Source organism: Salminus brasiliensis, chromosome 18 (assembly GCF_030463535.1).
Source record: "Salminus brasiliensis chromosome 18, fSalBra1.hap2, whole genome shotgun sequence".
NCBI lineage: Eukaryota > Metazoa > Chordata > Actinopteri > Characiformes > Bryconidae > Salminus > Salminus brasiliensis.
The window spans coordinates 16,550,976-16,568,115 of NC_132895.1; the positions used below are offsets into that span (position 1 = coordinate 16,550,976).

Below are 17,140 nucleotides of genomic sequence, written 5' to 3' on the forward strand. Positions count from 1 at the left end.
AGTGTTTGTTATAAGAAAGCTCTGATTGTGTCTCATCTGACCATAGAGCCCAGTTCTGATCAAATGTCCAGTGATGTCAGCATTGAGGTGACATTTAATCAACTCCTGCAGTTGTCCAGCAGTGGTCTTTGAATACTGTTTTGCCTTTCTAACAAGAGTTATGTTGTAGAGGGTAATGCCACTGTTCTCCGTGCTGCAGACTGGAGCTTGACTTTCTCTTCTGCAAGGGGATACCCTAAAATCTAAAAGCGTCTACAAATGCCTGTATTGTATGCTTGGGGGATAATAGACTTATTTATTTTTCCAGATCATTTAAGTATGACCCTAATAGATACAGATACAGATGTGAGGCATTTTAGTAGCCATTGTCTGGTTTATGAAAGTCAGTAACTTTTGCTCTTGCTTTATTTGTACATTCTCTGATCATCTTCTCCAATTTCATGGATAACAACATGCTGGTCCTGAAAGCCACATATTTATACTCCAGTGAAAGTAAAAGAGAATTGATGTGATGACTTATGAAGCTCCTAAATCTTCTTATGTTCTTAAAAAAATGTGAAATATGAAACATGAAAGGGGAACTATACTATACATACAGAAGTATCCATCCGTACACATAGTGTGTGCACAGTGTTTTAAAGAAATTTGGGGGTGCCAATAATTGTGAGAAGATACACAGTATTATTCATTATTATAGTTATAGTATAGCAAAATAATAGAACAGGGCTAAATTAGGAATAATTTCCTGCAGGTAATTTTGTAAACTGCTTTCCAGAAAATCCTCACCCTATGTTCAAGTCAGCGTGCAAACTGCCACCTCACTGACTGCAGCTACTGACAAACATCGTTACTAGACAGTTACTAGTCTGTGATGATGTGAGGCAGGTGTAGCTGTGTGGGGGTTTCACAGGGTGCGGGGCTGGCGATGGAAGAACGGTTCAGTTTCTGCACGACTCCATTCAGCATCTTCGCCTGCAGCCTTCCGTCTCTGCACCACCACCACTGCCATGATCAGCACCCAGAAGAAGAAGCTCACCCACACGGACCTCTGTGGAGAGAGATGCGCAACAATAAGCTCTTAAGAGGAATTAGGATATTAATCGTTCCTCCAGCAAGAAAATGACTGAATATGAAGAGGAGTTAATGCTCTCTGATAACAGGGATGATGGTTTATAATGCTTACGGAGCATCTCCCCTGTCTTCCACGTATAATGAGAAAACATCTTGCTGTCATGCCTGCCAGATAATCACTTAGTGTCCAAGATGAGGTTTATGAGATTTGATGTTGCATGTGGTAATACCTCAGCACTGTACAGTCCTGTGTAAAACTGATTCCCCGTGTAGGGACTGGCCCATGTCCTATTCTGAGCTTCCTCACAGCTGAAAGAAACACAATCCCATCAGTGATAAGAACCAGAGGCATAGAGAAACTTTTTGTGTTTGTAATTTGGCAAGAGAGAAAAACTAGAGCTATTTTTAAAAGTAAAGAAAAAGCCTAGGGTGTCGGTGAACTCACTTGCTGATTGATGGAACATTGTGAAGAACAGAGAGACAAAGGGTGTCCCTCCCAATTTTGAGAACACACCCTGACACCAAGAGGAAAAACAAGATGAGCCCACTAACTCCCACAGACACGTTCAGCAGCACAGCTCCCCTAAAAACAGACATGCAGACAAAAAAATAATAGCAGCCAAATACATTGTGATAAATCTGTGAAAACTATGGTATGTGATATTTATTATTGCTATATATTGTTGCAAAAACCTTGTATCTCCATTTTTGTCATTTACTTTGCCAGTTGTTCTTGAAATCGTGTCTAAATACAAAGGTGTAAAACAATCCTTTCGTGATGAACGGCCCAAAAACAAATGCTCCAAAATGATGGTCTTTTAATGTAAAGTTGCCATTTTGGAGATTGGAGGTGAGATTTTTAGATATATAGTTCTAATTGGTCATTTTCTGCTGCTTCTCTTCTTGAACAATCACCTTTTCACTTCTTCCTCCACACAGCTTGCGTAGACCCAGTAGAGAATGAGGGAGATGCAGTAAATAGCCATGCACACAGAGATGGCTGAGACAAAATAGCAGAGCGAGGAAGAGCTGGTGTTTTCCAATGTCAAGGCATGGCCAGATGAGTTGTAGTGGACGCTACCATAGAGGATGCACTGTCCTGCAAAGTGGCCCTGTAAGACATTAAGCACATTACATGATATACGGCACACTGCTTCTTTCAGTTTAAATCCTGGAATCTGGAAATAGCTATAAATTCTCTAAACTGCCTTTCTTTCCCTCTCTAATGCTTTGGATGATCATAAGTAGAGTTCTTTCTGACCAGTAGATCAGAACAGGGAGCCGCAGTAAATAACCTGACCATTTACTGGAGTGAAGTAACTCTTTATGATCTACCATCATAGAGCACTGACTCATGTCTCATGAGGCTGTAGCATAGGGAGGACACACAGCAAACAGGCACAAACATCCTTGACAGTGCGCTGTTGTGGAGTAATGGGGAGGGCAGTTTTTTCTAGATTGGCTTCATCATCTGACTCCAATGAAGCATAATGTAGAACTGTATGTTTGTCACATGGTCAAAAACAGATTAAACATTTTCAGCTTTTTCCAGGATTAGTACTGCTCCATTCAAGCTCAGAAAAATAAAAGTCATATCATATCATATCAACCCTTCCAACATACCTTTCAATGAGTTAAAAAAAAGGTTTTTATGACATTTTTATGACATGACTAAGCCACAATATAAATGGGATGAATGTAGTAGATTTAGGATTCTTTAAATCCCTTACAAAAAAGATGGATAATATCACAGCAGTCGTGATATAGCCAATTTCTGTAGTTAAGGATAGCATTCTGCTTACACACACTGCTTATATTTCAGTATATGTCAATACAGAACACATTTTGCATTCATTGTGACTCAGTGAGTTAAACATTTCAAAATAAGACAATACATTAAAACAGATAAAACAAACATGTTCGTTTACAGATCATTTCTGAGAGTGTACAAGACAACAGCGTAGGAATATTATGTGTGAATATATTATAGATTATAGAAGTGTTACCAAGCATTGTAGAGATCTTGTAGTTTCTCTATAATAATGCTCTATACATATCTCACAGGTTTAACAGGTGCAATGTGGTTCTCTTTTATCAAAGTTCCTCCTCAGAGCTTCTTGAAAGGCTGGGTAGTTCTGAGACTGAGAAGAGAGGATTACGGAAAAAAATGACCTTACATGTCAGACTGGAAGTTCAGTCCTACCTGAGTGAAGGTGAGCGAGGCAGCAGCGATGATGCCACAGATGAAGCAGCCAGCATGCAGCACCAACTCCAGCGTTAGCAGCCACGGCAGCCCCATCACGACCATTCTCTCAGTGAGGCGAGCCAGGGAGAGCACGGAGGAAAGACACACATTCCGGAGGAAAGCGGCCACACGGTGACTGTCACAACACGGCCTCTAATGCCTGCCCTGTCTCCGGCAACAATGTTGCTTTTCACAAACGGTTCGCCATTGGAGAAATGCAGCAGCAGCATAGCTATTACTGAAAGAATGCACAGGGTCCAGGCAAAACAACTCTCCTGTCTGTGGAGATTAATTTTACCCCATTTAGCTGAGCAACAAACACCACAGGCAGTTTCCTACCTTCATGTTTCACCTCTTGCTTGTGAAACTGCTGCCCAGTTTTGAAATGTTGAAGACCCACAACTAACAAGGCTTTCATATATGACAAACACCCACACCCACTCAGGAGTCAAACAGCCTCTGAGGGGGTTAGAAGAAAAATCTTAATTTACTGAATATTCCGCTCAACGAATGCAGTCGATCATCTAAGTTTGGGACCTGAAGTTTCATCTTCAGTTTTGTATTGAAGCTAATGTAGTTTAAAGCGATGAAAGTCTGTGTCAGCCAAAATCTGAATCACATTAACTCAAGTACAAAACTACTTAACTCAGACATGACTATATTTAAGTGGAAAATGGTATACATTCATTTTTTACATTCAAAGGGTTGTTCCCTTTAGCCAGGTTTGCCAAACAAAGCCTAAACCTCTTCACCTGTATAGTGTTAACTAGTACACAGAGTGAGTTTCTCTCTTCTGTTTGCTTTCTTTCTACTAAACAAGTATGAGAGTTATTGAGGAGTCATTCTATATATTGTCGCTGTGTTTTTGCAGGAGACCTTAAATAGAAGTCAAAATAAAATTCAGAAGATTTTGAGCATTATTGGTCTAATAATCCAGAAGTATTCACACAGTGCACAGAGCAGCTACAGGGTGATAGTATGATTGTATGATAATTTGATCTTAATGCATAATCATCCAAGACAAAGAGTTTACTAGATAACAATTGGTAACGAATCTTAAAAATAACCAAACAACCTTCAGTTTTGCACACAAATAGGATGGATATTACATAAACCTGTTGTTGACTCTGCAAGACATAACAAGCATTAACCTTTTCTGCCATTTCTGCTACAGTAGCTCAGTAGCCGAGGGATCACACTATATGTGCAAAGGGTATGCTCATATAGTGTGATCCCCCGGCTCAATGAGCCTTGGACAGCCATGACCCTGTTGCTCATCCACCAGTTGTTCCTTAGACCACTTTTGGTAGGTACTGACAACTGCATGCCAGAAACACCCCACAACACCTACCATTTTGGAGATGTTTTGCTGTCACAATTTGGCCCTCGTCAAAGTAGCTCAGATCCTCAAGCTTGCTCATTTTGTGCTTCCAACACATCACCTTAAAGAACTGACTGTTCACTTGCTGCCTATTATGTATATCCACCCATGACAGCTGCCATTGTAACAAGAAAATCAATAGTATTATAATCACAATAATGTAACAGCAATAATACAACGTTTTAGAAAAGATCCTTTCCTGCAAAAAACTTATCGGACGTCTCACAGACATACAGAAGATCACCTGAACCAGCCGACATGATACAGACCCTAATGGTAGGGTCTTTCCAACGTTGCATGTTATTTGGGACTTTTGACATTGCAATATACCTGAATATCTTGTCCACCATTGACTTTATTTTTAAAGGTACAGATAATGCATGTAATAAATATTTCAAGTAGTTTTCTGAGAAATTAAGGGATGACCCAATTTGCTAGAAATTGTCTCAGAAAACTGTCTGCAAAAGTGACCAATTCTATGTCGCAGTCATGACTAGGAAGGCTAGCAGGGCTTTCGCTAGTGGGTTGGGTGTATGTAAATTAAGGGTGTGTGTGTGTGTGGGGGGGTAAATATAATCAGTCAAGATTGTTATGTAACAGTTTTGGGGGTTTGGTATGTTTTCCAGCTCTGTATTGGTTATGCTGGATTCTCTTTTCAGTAAGGAGGCAACAATGCTTGAGGTTCATGGTTTGTCACTTCCATGTACTGAACCAGTATTAAACTCTGTCACAGTAAATACACTTTTCCAAGGTGGGATCCACCTTTAAAACTGTTGTGGTAATCTTTTATATGCCATAACTTGCTCAGACCAAATGTGTGCCTTGAGGTACTGGTGGTAGGGGGGCCTGCAGCGTTCCTCAGTCTACAGAGCACTGTTTGTTCTCCAGCCCAGTAGATGGCGGTATAATGCCGGTCTTGCTGTAACAGGAAAAGCCGTACACTGCACACACACTCACAGACATCAGTATAGAAGTTTTCACACACTTTATACATTATTGAAAGGCTAAAATGCTTTTATTTACGTGGCTTAAACTCGTCTTAGGAGTCAGATGAAAGACCCTTGTTGGAAATCGTGCTGCACTTTCCAGGCTGCTGTGATCACGTTTCTTCACAATGGCTGTGAGATTTCTAAACGCCGTGATCTTTACATTTCTGTGGACTGTGTTGTGTGCCACAGGTAAGATGTTGGCTAATATAGCCCAGTTCACATCAGGGTAACGTTAACGCGTCTGAACGGGTGCTTGATTGTAGATGTCTCCTCAGTCTCCACAGCAGATGACCGGATGGTGTTGATTCCGGGTGGGGATTTGAAGATGGGAACGAATGCTGCTGATGGTCGAGACGGCGAATCGCCTCTAAGAGCTGTGAAAGTTGCCTCGTTTAAGATGGACAAATATCCTGTGACTAACTCCGAATTTAGGTGATTATCCAGGTGATGCATACAATGAGTTTCCAGTGAGGGACTATATAGTGAGCAGAGACTATATACACTGTGAATCACGTGATTTCTTTTGCTATAACTAACGTTAGCTGCATGCAGTTCCTGAGTTGTTAAATGTAGCTTTGAGGAAACGTCCCCTCAATCTGTCCACTCTGAATTACAGTATGTGTATAAAAGCTTGCAGACTTACCGCCCTACTGACATCCTCTACTCATCCCAGTGTTGCATGTTTATTGGATCATTTCACATTACCATATATCTAAATCTTTTGTCCAGCATTTGCTTTACTTTTAATGGTAATATTGTCTATTTATTAAATATTTCAAGTTGTTCTCAGATTTGCTAGAAAGTTTCCCAGAAAAAAGTCTGCAAGTGACTGTTTCAGCGATGGAGGGGTTGCAAGGCTTTCATTAGTGGGCTGGGTATATGTAAATTAGGGGTGGTGAGTCAACACTATTATGTAACAGTTTTGGGGGTTTGGAATTGGCTCGTTTTTCATCTTTTCAGGCTTTACACTAGGTGCTGGAAACACTCCTTTGAAGATTTGACTGTGTTAAGCCACATTAGTTCATATGTGAGGTCTGTTACTGGTGTTGGATGAGTAGTTCTGCAGGAGATCAGTGCCTCGCCTGCTCATCTCAAAACTCAGTTGTACTGCTCCATACTCCAGTGCAACAGATAACACCACTACCTGCCAGGCAGCTACAACACCACGTGGGAGACTGGGGTTCAGGTCCCAGTCTGGGTGACTATGCTGCGCTACACCAATAAGAGTCCTTGGGCAAGACTCTACATTTACATTTACATTTATGGCATTTAGCAGACACTCTTATCCAGATCGACTTACAAGGTTACTAGTATTACAGAGGAGGGTCAATGTAGTGTTGGAAGTCTTGCCCAAGGACTCCTATTGGTGTAACGCAGCATAGTCACCCAGACCGGGAATCGAACCCTGGTCTCCCACATGCTGTTGTTGTAACGCAATGGCAGGTGGTGGTGTTATCTGTTGCGCCACACCAACCACTATACTAACACTACATTAGCACAACTCTGTAATATGAGTAACCTTGTAAGTCGCTCTGGATAAGAGTGTCAGCTAAATGCTGTAATTGTAAATATAATTAAGAAACGGTGTCCGGGTACTTTTGGACACATAATGTGTCTGCTGACTGAACCCGGATGCAAAGAATTGTGTGTACTCTTGTTTTTCACTTCGTGATTTGTTTGCCTCCAGGGAATTTGTCAGGTTGGAAAAATATAAAACAGAGGCTGAAACTTTTGGCTGGAGTTTTGTTTTCCAGGACTTTGTATCCGATGATCTCAAAAGCAAGGTCACTCAGAAAATTGAGGTATGAACACTGCAACAGTGAAAATGTGTTTAATATATGTGAATAGAGTTAGTTAATAGTGTTTAGTGCAGGTATGGTTTTACTGATTTAATTCATTATTTATGTAAACAAAAGTTCTCATCTTCCTCTTAGTCTGCACCCTGGTGGTTGCCAGTTGAGAAAGTGTTTTGGAGACAGGTAATTTTTCTCATTTCCTCACACTTGTAAATCTTCAAATGGAGTTTTTCTGTTAAATATGTTTAATAGATATGAGCAGTTTGAGCCATAGTTGTCCCTTTTTGATTGCAGCCCTGTGGGCCAGGTTCTGGTATCAAAGATCGGCTAAACTCTCCTGTGGTCCAAGTGAGCTGGAATGATGCACAAGCCTATTGTAAGTGGAAGAAGAAGAGGCTGCCCACAGAGGAGGAATGGGAAATAGCTGCCCGTGGAGGACTTGATGGTAAATCGTATTCCATTCGACATCCCCTTCTTTGGGTTCTTGTAGTTCTAGACTGTGCTTGCATATTAGCTGGAGTGCTGCTAATAAAAAAAAATTGTTTTTAGGAAGAACATACCCATGGGGTAACAAGTTTCTGCCAAATCGCACCAATTTGTGGCAGGTAAGTGCCCTGTTTCTGGAAAAAAAAAATGCTTATAAAAAAATCCTTAATTGTTAGAGGGGTGTTCTGGTAATGGAATTCTTCACCACTGTTTCTTCAAACATACCTCTGCTAAAAATACGTCAGGCAATCTTCCTGAAGGTGTTCTGCCTTTCTGACAATCCTACAATCCTAATGTGTTCTTGGTCTTCCAGACCACAATTTCAAACATTATGAACTGAGGAAATGGTTGGACACGCTTTCTTTTCGTCTTTTTTTATAGCCTTCTCCTGCTTGGTAGGCATAACTTATTGTAATTTCTGGAGTGCTAGGCAGTTGCTTAGGCTAACCAATGGCTGCTGATTGTTGGTACATGGTTTGAGAAGTCTGAATTTTAATTTTATTTGAAATCGGTCTTCTACGTCTACATCTTCTACTCTCTTAACTATTCAAACATACATTTTTGACCAATTTGTGTTTTTACCCCCTTCCCCCTAAAAAAAGTATATTTGTTCAGTAGGCTTCTTGCTGTTGTTATTGAGAATGTGTTTGTTGTAGGGGTCGTTCCCAGATGGTGACACAGCTGAGGATGGATATCATGGCATAGCACCCGTCACTGCATTTCCTTCACAGAACAATTACGGTACACAAGCATGCTTACATCTACCTGCATATAAACACATAAGCAGTACTAGAATGTGCCACCAAGATGGATCATTAGGTTTTCTGTCATTCTATTACAACACTGTACTCCTGATGTATTATGCTTTCCAATATCTTTCCAGGATTGTACGACATGCTGGGTAATGTGTGGGAGTGGACCTCCACACCTTTTCCTTCTACTCAGCCCATGTACGTCTTGCGTGGTGCATCCTGGATAGATACAGCTGATGGGTCAGCCAATCACCGGGCACGTGTCACCACCCGGTCAGTCATAACTTTGTCTTACTTGTTGTTTCTGATATCTATTATTTATTGCAGAATGATCTACTTCCTCCTGCTCTGTGAAGATTGTGTTGATTTGTTATTGTGTAGTAGTTTATGATGAATGATTGTCCTCTAGAATGGGGAACACGCCAGATTCAGCGTCAGACAACCTGGGCTTTCGCTGTGCTTCAGACTACAATTCCAAGCAAAAGAAGAACAAAGGGAAAACTGAGCTGTGAGGACTAGATGGTTAAACATGATTCAAGATGTTTGCCATGGCTTTTATAATGCATCTCTCCTGTGGAGACCAGGATTGTTCACAGGAATTCTTTCCATTTTCCACTGTAAAAATAAAAACAGTTTTTTAATCATATACTTTCTTATTGAATCTTTTAGCCATTTTGGCATGCTGTCTTTGCTTTCATCCAGGAATTGCTGAGAATATAAAATACACTGATGATCTGTACCATTAACACCACTGACAATTACATTTAATTATCTCAATACAGTGGCACATGTCAAGGAATGGTGTATACAGTATCAGGCAGCAAGTGAAACAGTGAAAACAGACAAGCATAAAGATCTAAGTGACTCTGACAAGGGCCAATTTGTGATGGCTAGACAACTGAGTCAAAACATCTTCAAAACATCAGGCAGGTCTTGTGGGGTGGTGTTCCTGGTATACTGTTCCCAATGTGGCCCAAAAAACAAAAACCGGTGAACTGGCAGCTGGGTCATGGGCACACATGGCTCATTGATGTGCTCCTTGGAAGCCCTACCTTACAACATACAGGACCTAAAGATATCTGCCAGATATCACAAGACTGCTTCAGAGGTCTTGTGGAGTCCATGCCTTGATGAATCACAGCTGTTTTGCAGCACAAGGGGCATCTATGCAATATTATGTTTTAAGGCTAAATTGTACATACCAGAGTTTGCAAACATATTAATAGCTTTCTCAAACATGCTAACATGGTTAATAATGATACAAGCTTGTAGTCAGTGATTAGCATGATGTCTCCAGCATAATCTAGATTCATGACAATATGTGTTCATTCACTGTTTGCATATCTAGCTAATTTGTTCCTTTTAAACAGGTCCGTGACTTGCAGTGATTTCTTAACCTTAAAATAAGCTTTGATCATTTTGTGTGACTTGGTGCCCCCAAGTGTCTCAGAAATGTACTTCAACTAATCTGAATGAGAATTGTGAATGATGTGAAATGGTGCTTTCTAGAGATTAAAGACTTTGAGGGTTTTCAACATCTACAACACAACAATTTTGCTTCACATGGCAAGATTTCTGAAGCCTAAAGTAAAGCTGGTCAAATAGAAAAAGAGCTGAGGGACATTACTATTGAACAGTCCTTAAATTTAGGCACAGGTTATATGCTAAATGAGAAATCCTGAATATATATATTCCTCAGTCTTCTTGGTTTTTTTTGGTTTTTTTTGTTTGTTTGTTTGTTTGTTTTTTTTGTTACAGTATATAGACAAAAGTATTGAGACACCTACACATTACATCTACAAGAGCTTCCATGAAATCTCATTCTTAATTTATGGGCATTAATATGGAGTTGGTCCCCCACTTAGCAGCTTTAAGAGCAGGTTTGAAACTCTGCACTTACTTGGCTACCCGCTCTGTACCTTTATGTGGTCTATGTGGAGTTGCTATGGGTCCTAAACACTTCCACTTTTTAATAATAAAACTCACAGTTGATGGTGGAATATCTGGGAAAAAATGTCACCAATTGACCTGTTGCAATGGTGGCATCCTATTACAGTACCGAGCTGGAATTTAGTGAGCTCCATACAACCACCCATTCTTTCACTTCTTTCTTTCACTAATTACACCTGTGGCAACTGGACTAAATGGAACATTTGAATTCTGTGATTTGGAGCTCCCTCCCAATATTTTTGTCCACTTGAATGTATTTTGATAATGCAATTCCCCTTTAGCTAAATCTAGCCCAGTGTTGTAAAATCGCAGGGCCTCTATCACTACAATATTTATCACACAATCTCTCTAAATCTCTTATCATTCTCTGATTGCTCTGATTTCCTTTTTGAAAACTGCAGTACATGTTGTTCTATCTTCACAAATTCTTGAGATATCAACATTCTGAATTGTCCTGATAGGCCAGTCAGGGGTATGACAGGTTGTGTCATAAAGTCCTCAGGTACATTTCATTCTCCTCAGCAGCGATGGACAGCAAGATGAATTTGGGAGTGTTCTCAAATAGGGCCGCTCTGTTCTGAGTCTGCCCTTTCTTCACCCAGTGGCCGTAGATCTTAAAGGCGCAGGCATCAATCATCTTCCGCAGAGGTTTAATGGCGTAAGGATCTCTGCGGATCACTTCTTTAGTGACAGGTTTTGCCTGGCGGTAGTTGCAGTAGATGCGCATAGTGGCCAGTACAGTCAAGCAGATAACCTATGAAAACACATAGAGCCATGGGATCATATACGATACGACTCATTTAATATATATCTAATCTACAGACAGTGGACATTCTTCAGGACTGAGGGTGGAGAAGTGAAACAAGGAAGTGTCTACTTCCATGCTGTTTGTGTTGATGGTCATTAAAAACTGCTAAATACAATGCCATAATACCTTGAACTTCCTATAAGGACTGAAGTGGCGAACCTCTGTGACCTCATATTGCTGGAAGAAAGGATGGTTCAGGGCGTCTGTGGCTGTGTAGCGGCTTTGTGGGTCCACCACCAATAACCTGGAAATCTATGAGAACACTGTGTGACGGTTCTTATCAGACAGTGTCATTATTAGTAGCTGAGAAAAGTGCCACATCATGAACAAAATTGCTGATTCGGAATTGTCCATTCAGCCACGGAGGCGTACCAGGTCTTTCACGGTGTCTGAGCGGTCGTCCCACTCCGGAGAGCTAAAGTTGTATTTCCCAGCTAGAATCATTCGCAGCATCAGCATCTGCTTCCTGTGCCAGAATGGAGGCGATCCAGCCAGCAGAGTGTACATAATCACTCCAGAGCTCCAGCTAAAAGAAAGGGGGCAGAAAAACAATGAGTAGTCAAGCCAGCATCTATAAAAATCAAACAATCAAACAAAAAATTACATTGCAATCAGTTACTAAATCATTTTGGATGTTAGAAGATCTATAAGTTACAATAAAAGGCATAAGCAGTTTCCTCATACACTTACAGGTCAACAGCTGGTCCATAACCTGCATGGTTGGGGTCCATTGAGCACTCAATGATCTCAGGGGCTAAGTAACCTGGGGTCCCACAAACCTCTGAAAAAACACAAAGATATGATTAGTTGGATTAAAAGCCTAATCTTGTTTCCTTTCCTTTCTGAGATGCTCACCATTCAGCCTCTGTCCTGGCTCTATCTGGACAGAGAAGCCAAAGTCAGTCAGCTTAATGTTCATATCATCATCCAGCAGGATGTTCTCTGGCTTTAGGTCCCTGTGGACTATGTTTTGGGAATGCAGGAACTGCACCACCTCCAGGAGCGCACGCATGATCTTACTGTGAATAACAAGAAATAATAAAGATACTGTAACGCCATCAACACAATTAATGCTTGAACCACTGCTACATAACAGCAGCAGGTAGGACACTGAGAAATGGGGTGGATATTATAGCAGAGTGGATAACCTACGATGAAGCTGGGGTTTAATTCTCAGTGGTCCAATGTCAGTGGTACTTAATGTAGCACCTACTGAGTGACCCTATACACTAAATCATCCAGGCCCAATTTTGTTTCTGATCAGATTCTAGAGGGAAACACTTTGAATACACTCTTTAAACAGCTTATCATGTGTTTAGAGATTACTGAGATGCTTTTACAAGTGGCAGACCAAAAGGCTTTAGATCTGACCGTGTTTCTTTCTCACTCAGAGTCACTTTCTCTGTGAGGTAATCAAACAGCTCTCCTTTCCTCATCCTGTAAAAGAGAAGCAGAAAACAAGGTACTGTCAGTGTGAGCATTTCAAATCTGCTTGTGTGGCAGGACCAACTACAGCACGTGTGCACGTAACATAAAGAACATATGGAGGAAGTCATGTGAAGGGATTCCCAGTGGCTGTGATTGCATGTGAAAGGGGGCACCTTTCCTGAGAACTTGTAACTAGATCTGTGCTATTCGTGGCTAAGGACAAGTGATAGCTGTTGAAGCCATGTCCCCTGTGGTTGTGAGAGAGGGGAGAAGGGAAGGAGTGAGATTTTGTGCACATGTTTTGTTTGGAAGTGAAGGCTGGCTATGTCAGTTCTCATGCAGTCTCCTTGGCACCAGGCTTGTGTTTGGGTAGTATGAATAGCTAAGCTTCTATTAGTATGCTCAAGAGTGTCCACTAACACAATGCGTGGGAATAGCAAAACAATCCAGACACTAGCAGAGCTTCTCAAACTGAAGAGTAAAGTCCAGTGCACTTTGACCCAACTTTACCCAATGGTATTTTGGTGCCTGGATTAGATTTTACGGTTATTATAGAATGGGAACCAAAAGATAAATTAACCAGTGTGAAATAGGGGAGAAAAACAATACGAATGGGGTTGGGAGGGCAGTTTCTTGGTGTTTGAAAATGTTGAAATGATCTTAAATCTAGATTCCCCTCTTTACTTTGACTAATGTTATCTAGGGAAAGCATCTTATTCTTTTGGCAGATGTTTTTTATCTTTATCTTTCATCTTCATCTTTAGAAATAATAAAAAAAAATGGAAAAAGAAACATGCTTGAAACATGTAAAATAATCTGTCAGTTGAGTCAAACAGTTTTACTAAACTCTAATAAATAAAGGTTTTACACATCACCAACATTTGGGTGCTTAAATAACTATGTAGCTAAAAGAGATCTAGAGCTTTAAAATGTTTAAAGAGGGTTCAGCTGATGTAAAGGTTCTTTACCACTTTAAAGGTTCTTCACATTCCTATTACAAGCATGGAGCCTAAAGTGGTTCTGTATGGTCTTACCCAAAAACCCATTGTAACACCTTTATTTTAAAGAGTGTAGGTAAAATGTCCAGAAATAAGAAAGAATTCTCCGAAATTTTGATATTTATTAAACATCTTGACAAGATTTCTAATGATTTCACTTGCAAAGATTTCATTTATTGCAAGGAGAGAAGAGAGAGATACTCACAGGTCAAAAATTAAAAAGAAGAAGGCCTTTGATTCAAAGCAGTCATTTAGTTGGACTGTAATGAAAGATATAGAGAGAAATATTAGTACAAACCCTTTTGCCAATTAGATTAGAGAATGTGCCTAATTGTGTTTCTCCAGTTAATGTTGAATATACACTAATATACACTGTTGTTGTTTGTTGGGATTGCCAATTCACCCACCCGCTCGTAGCTCCCTCTAGCACTAGCAATGCTCACGACACTAGGAGGGTAAGGAAAACATATCTTCTATGATAAATGTGAAGCCAGACACCGCCTGTTTTGGAACTGCCGCTGATGTGGCACGACCAGGCAGCCGACACACTCAGAGGAAAGCGCCAGGTCTCCAGCTCCACCACACCAACTAAAAGACACCTGTGCTGACCAATATCACTTTAAGTGTGATGAGTGGAGAAAGCGCCATCAACCCACCCAGAGAGAGCACGGCCAATTGTGCTCTCTCCGACTCCGGCCACTGATGGTAAAACAAACCACTAAGCCACTTGGAGCTCAATGTTTCCAGTTTTAATCTTCGTCAGGGACACACTGTTTTTCAGGATCCTAAACACCATCATTCATTCAACAGTTTGCACATCCGGAGAAACTCTGACAGACAGTAGTGCGCTTGATGTATTTGATTGAATTTATTCTGTTTGCAGTTATGATGGTCTGGGATGGTCATACTTATGTTCTTTTGTCCGGACACTTTTCTGAGAATGTCAATCTCCTTTATTGTGGCCTCTTGAATCTCTTGTATCTCCTCAGGGGTCATTTTGTCTGATGGCGTGATGTCTATAATCTTTACGGCGTACTCCTCTTTGGTTCGCTTGTCCACACAGCGACGGACCACGCTGCTCACCCCTCTGAGACAAAGACAAACAGTAGGCCCCATGTGGAAGCACTTCACTTATACTTTCTTACTTTAAGTGAAAGACGCCTGGCTGTGCCTACTTTGCTTTCCTGTGCCAAAACACTTACCTTCCAAGGACCTCTTTAGGTTCATATTTGTTGTAGAATTCTTGTCCGCCCACCCAGTCTGGGTTGTCCTCCTCTTTAGTCATCCTGAAGACAGGCTAGGCTAGAATTGCTGTGGATGGCAGCACAAACATCATAAGCAGATACACATATGCTTCCAATGTGTGTGTGTGTTTTAGTCTACATTAGGACAAGCAGCTGGCTAGTAGTCTATCATACACGTTCACTTAGTGTAATGCTTATTCTGAGGGAACCCATGGGCACAGTACAACTTGTCTGAGAGATGTTCTGGGAGATTTAACTGCAGGGTGCTTGCGTCTCAATATTCCCGAATAATGAATATGATCTTGCAGAGGTTCAGGGCTTCTCATTTTTGCAGATTTTAAATGTGTTTTATGGCAAATTATATCTCATCTAACAATATAATTTAGCCTTTAACACTCAAAAAAGATACAGATAATCTAACATGGTGATTCCACAGATGTTTAAACAGTTCATAAATTCATTCAAATATTTGCTATGCTAATCAGTCATCCTGTGTCTGATCATGACTTTAATATGTAATGTTGATAAGAGTAAAAAAAGTGGTACATTTAGGGACTGTTATTCTGTGTGCATTCGCCCTGCATATCCACTCACTGAGCACCTTGTTCGAAATAATACTGGGTAGGCCTTATTTATCTTTAAAACAGCCTCAGTTCTTCTTGGCATGTATTCCACAATGTTGGAAACATTCCTACAAGTTTCTGGATCATGTTAGCATGATTGCATGACATAATTCCTGCAGATTTTTCAGGAGCACTTACAGACTGAGAATCTCCAGTTCTATCACATATCAAAGATGTTCTGTTGGATTCAGATCCAGTGACTGGGAAAGAGCACTGAATTCATTGTCGTATTCATGAAACCAGTTAAGAGACTTTTGCTTTGGGACCTGGTGCATTATCTGGTGCATGTAAATTGTGGCCATAAAGGGACGACATGGTCAGTAACAATACTCAAACAGGCTGTGGCATTCAAGCAATGACTGATTGGTAATGAGACCAAAGTGGGCCAAGAAAACATTCCCCACACCATTACACCACCTCCACCAGCCTCGACTGTCAACACAAAGCAGGTTGGGTTCATGGATTCAAGCTGTGTGCCTCAGTATAAATCAAGATTCAGTCTTCATTTGTCATGTTTGGTGAGCTTGTGCCCACTGTAGCCTCAGCTTTTTGTTTTTGGCTGATAGAAGTGTAATCCAATGTGGTCTTCTGCTGTTGTTGCCCATCCTCCTCAAGGCCATGTTGTGCATTCTGAGATGCTTTTCTGCTCACCGCAGTTGTACAGAGTGGTTATCCGTTAACGCAGCCTTTCTGTCAGACCATACCAGTCTAGCCATTCTCTTTTCTCTCATCAACAAGAAATACTCAAACCAGCCTGTCTGGCACTAACAATCATGCCACACTCAAAACCCAATTTGATGTGAATGTTACCTAGAGCTATTGGCCTGCATGGTTTGTGGATTTCCCATTTCCATTACAATAGCTATGAACAATTCTGATAAATTCACAAAAATCACATCAAACTTCTCTGAATGACTTTTGTTTACATCTTGGCGATGGAATTATGCAGAGAATTTCTTAAGTTAGGTAGAATTCCCCTTCCCCTGAGAAGAGTCACTGGATTGAATTCTGACATTACATTATCACACAAATAACTTACCTGCATGTACAGGTTCTTCGTTAAGTGTCTTGGTCCTTAAATAGTTTGCCTGAGCCCTGAGTATTGCTGTGCAGCTAATGTGGATGTCCGTCAGGGCAAAGGCACCGTCCTTTATGGGGCTTTCAGCGAGCTCCCATTCTTTGTTGTCCTGGTAACTGAAAATGTGCCCAAAAACGCATAAAAGTGAGCCTGTGTTTATGGACCCTTCCCTGGTCTCTTCACACAGCTTTTCAGAGCCACACAGTTGCACAACTAGCGTTGAGGGGCATTTGCTATAAATAAACTGGCAGAGTTATTTGAGTAAGGCCGGCCTTCACGGGCACAGGCAGG

General features: G+C 40.9%; 3 protein-coding genes across 3 annotated transcripts; 1 reads left to right on the forward strand and 2 right to left on the reverse strand.

The window, feature by feature from the left end:
- Positions 1–634: 634 nt before the first annotated feature.
- tmem179bb (transmembrane protein 179Bb) lies at positions 635–3,438 on the reverse strand. Its single transcript, XM_072662131.1, has 5 exons — positions 3,275–3,438; positions 1,987–2,183; positions 1,517–1,654; positions 1,302–1,380; positions 635–1,048 (listed from the first exon to the last, which is right to left on the reverse strand). The coding sequence occupies exons 1-5, from the start codon at positions 3,377–3,379 to the stop codon at positions 905–907; spliced, it is 663 nt and encodes a 220-aa protein (XP_072518232.1). The 5' UTR covers positions 3,380–3,438; the 3' UTR covers positions 635–904.
- A 2,140-nt stretch (positions 3,439–5,578) lies between these two features.
- Positions 5,579–9,329, forward strand: sumf2 (sulfatase modifying factor 2). Its single transcript, XM_072661877.1, has 9 exons — positions 5,579–5,875; positions 5,962–6,118; positions 7,374–7,488; positions 7,621–7,665; positions 7,777–7,927; positions 8,032–8,087; positions 8,625–8,709; positions 8,852–8,993; positions 9,130–9,329. The coding sequence occupies exons 1-9, from the start codon at positions 5,812–5,814 to the stop codon at positions 9,230–9,232; spliced, it is 918 nt and encodes a 305-aa protein (XP_072517978.1). The 5' UTR covers positions 5,579–5,811; the 3' UTR covers positions 9,233–9,329.
- Positions 9,330–9,497: 168 nt separating this feature from the next.
- On the reverse strand, positions 9,498–16,938 carry phkg1b (phosphorylase kinase, gamma 1b (muscle)). Its single transcript, XM_072661654.1, has 10 exons — positions 16,811–16,938; positions 15,107–15,215; positions 14,813–14,991; positions 14,110–14,164; positions 12,850–12,915; positions 12,334–12,497; positions 12,169–12,259; positions 11,851–12,004; positions 11,605–11,730; positions 9,498–11,424 (listed from the first exon to the last, which is right to left on the reverse strand). The coding sequence occupies exons 2-10, from the start codon at positions 15,187–15,189 to the stop codon at positions 11,158–11,160; spliced, it is 1,185 nt and encodes a 394-aa protein (XP_072517755.1). The 5' UTR covers positions 15,190–15,215; positions 16,811–16,938; the 3' UTR covers positions 9,498–11,157.
- Positions 16,939–17,140: the final 202 nt, after the last annotated feature.

Excerpts from the sequence above, each read along its gene's own strand:
- tmem179bb (XM_072662131.1), bottom strand. The coding sequence starts at position 3,379 with ATGGTCGTGATGGGGCTGCCGTGGCTGCTAACGCTGGAGTTGGTGCTG. Across the intron at positions 1,655-1,986 it reads GTGGAGGAAGAAGTGAAAAG|GGGAGCTGTGCTGCTGAACG; the intron begins GTGATTGTTCAA and ends GTCTGTTTTTAG. Across the intron at positions 1,381-1,516 it reads AATGTTCCATCAATCAGCAA|CTGTGAGGAAGCTCAGAATA; the intron begins GTGAGTTCACCG and ends TGTTTCTTTCAG.
- sumf2 (XM_072661877.1), top strand. The coding sequence starts at position 5,812 with ATGGCTGTGAGATTTCTAAACGCCGTGATCTTTACATTTCTGTGGACT. Across the intron at positions 6,119-7,373 it reads GTGACTAACTCCGAATTTAG|GGAATTTGTCAGGTTGGAAA; the intron begins GTGATTATCCAG and ends GTTTGCCTCCAG. Across the intron at positions 8,994-9,129 it reads CGGGCACGTGTCACCACCCG|AATGGGGAACACGCCAGATT; the intron begins GTCAGTCATAAC and ends ATTGTCCTCTAG.
- phkg1b (XM_072661654.1), bottom strand. The coding sequence starts at position 15,189 with ATGACTAAAGAGGAGGACAACCCAGACTGGGTGGGCGGACAAGAATTC. Across the intron at positions 14,165-14,812 it reads GTCCGGACAAAAGAACATAA|TCCAACTAAATGACTGCTTT; the intron begins GTATGACCATCC and ends CTTTCATTACAG. Across the intron at positions 11,425-11,604 it reads GTCCTTATAGGAAGTTCAAG|GTTATCTGCTTGACTGTACT; the intron begins GTATTATGGCAT and ends GTGTTTTCATAG.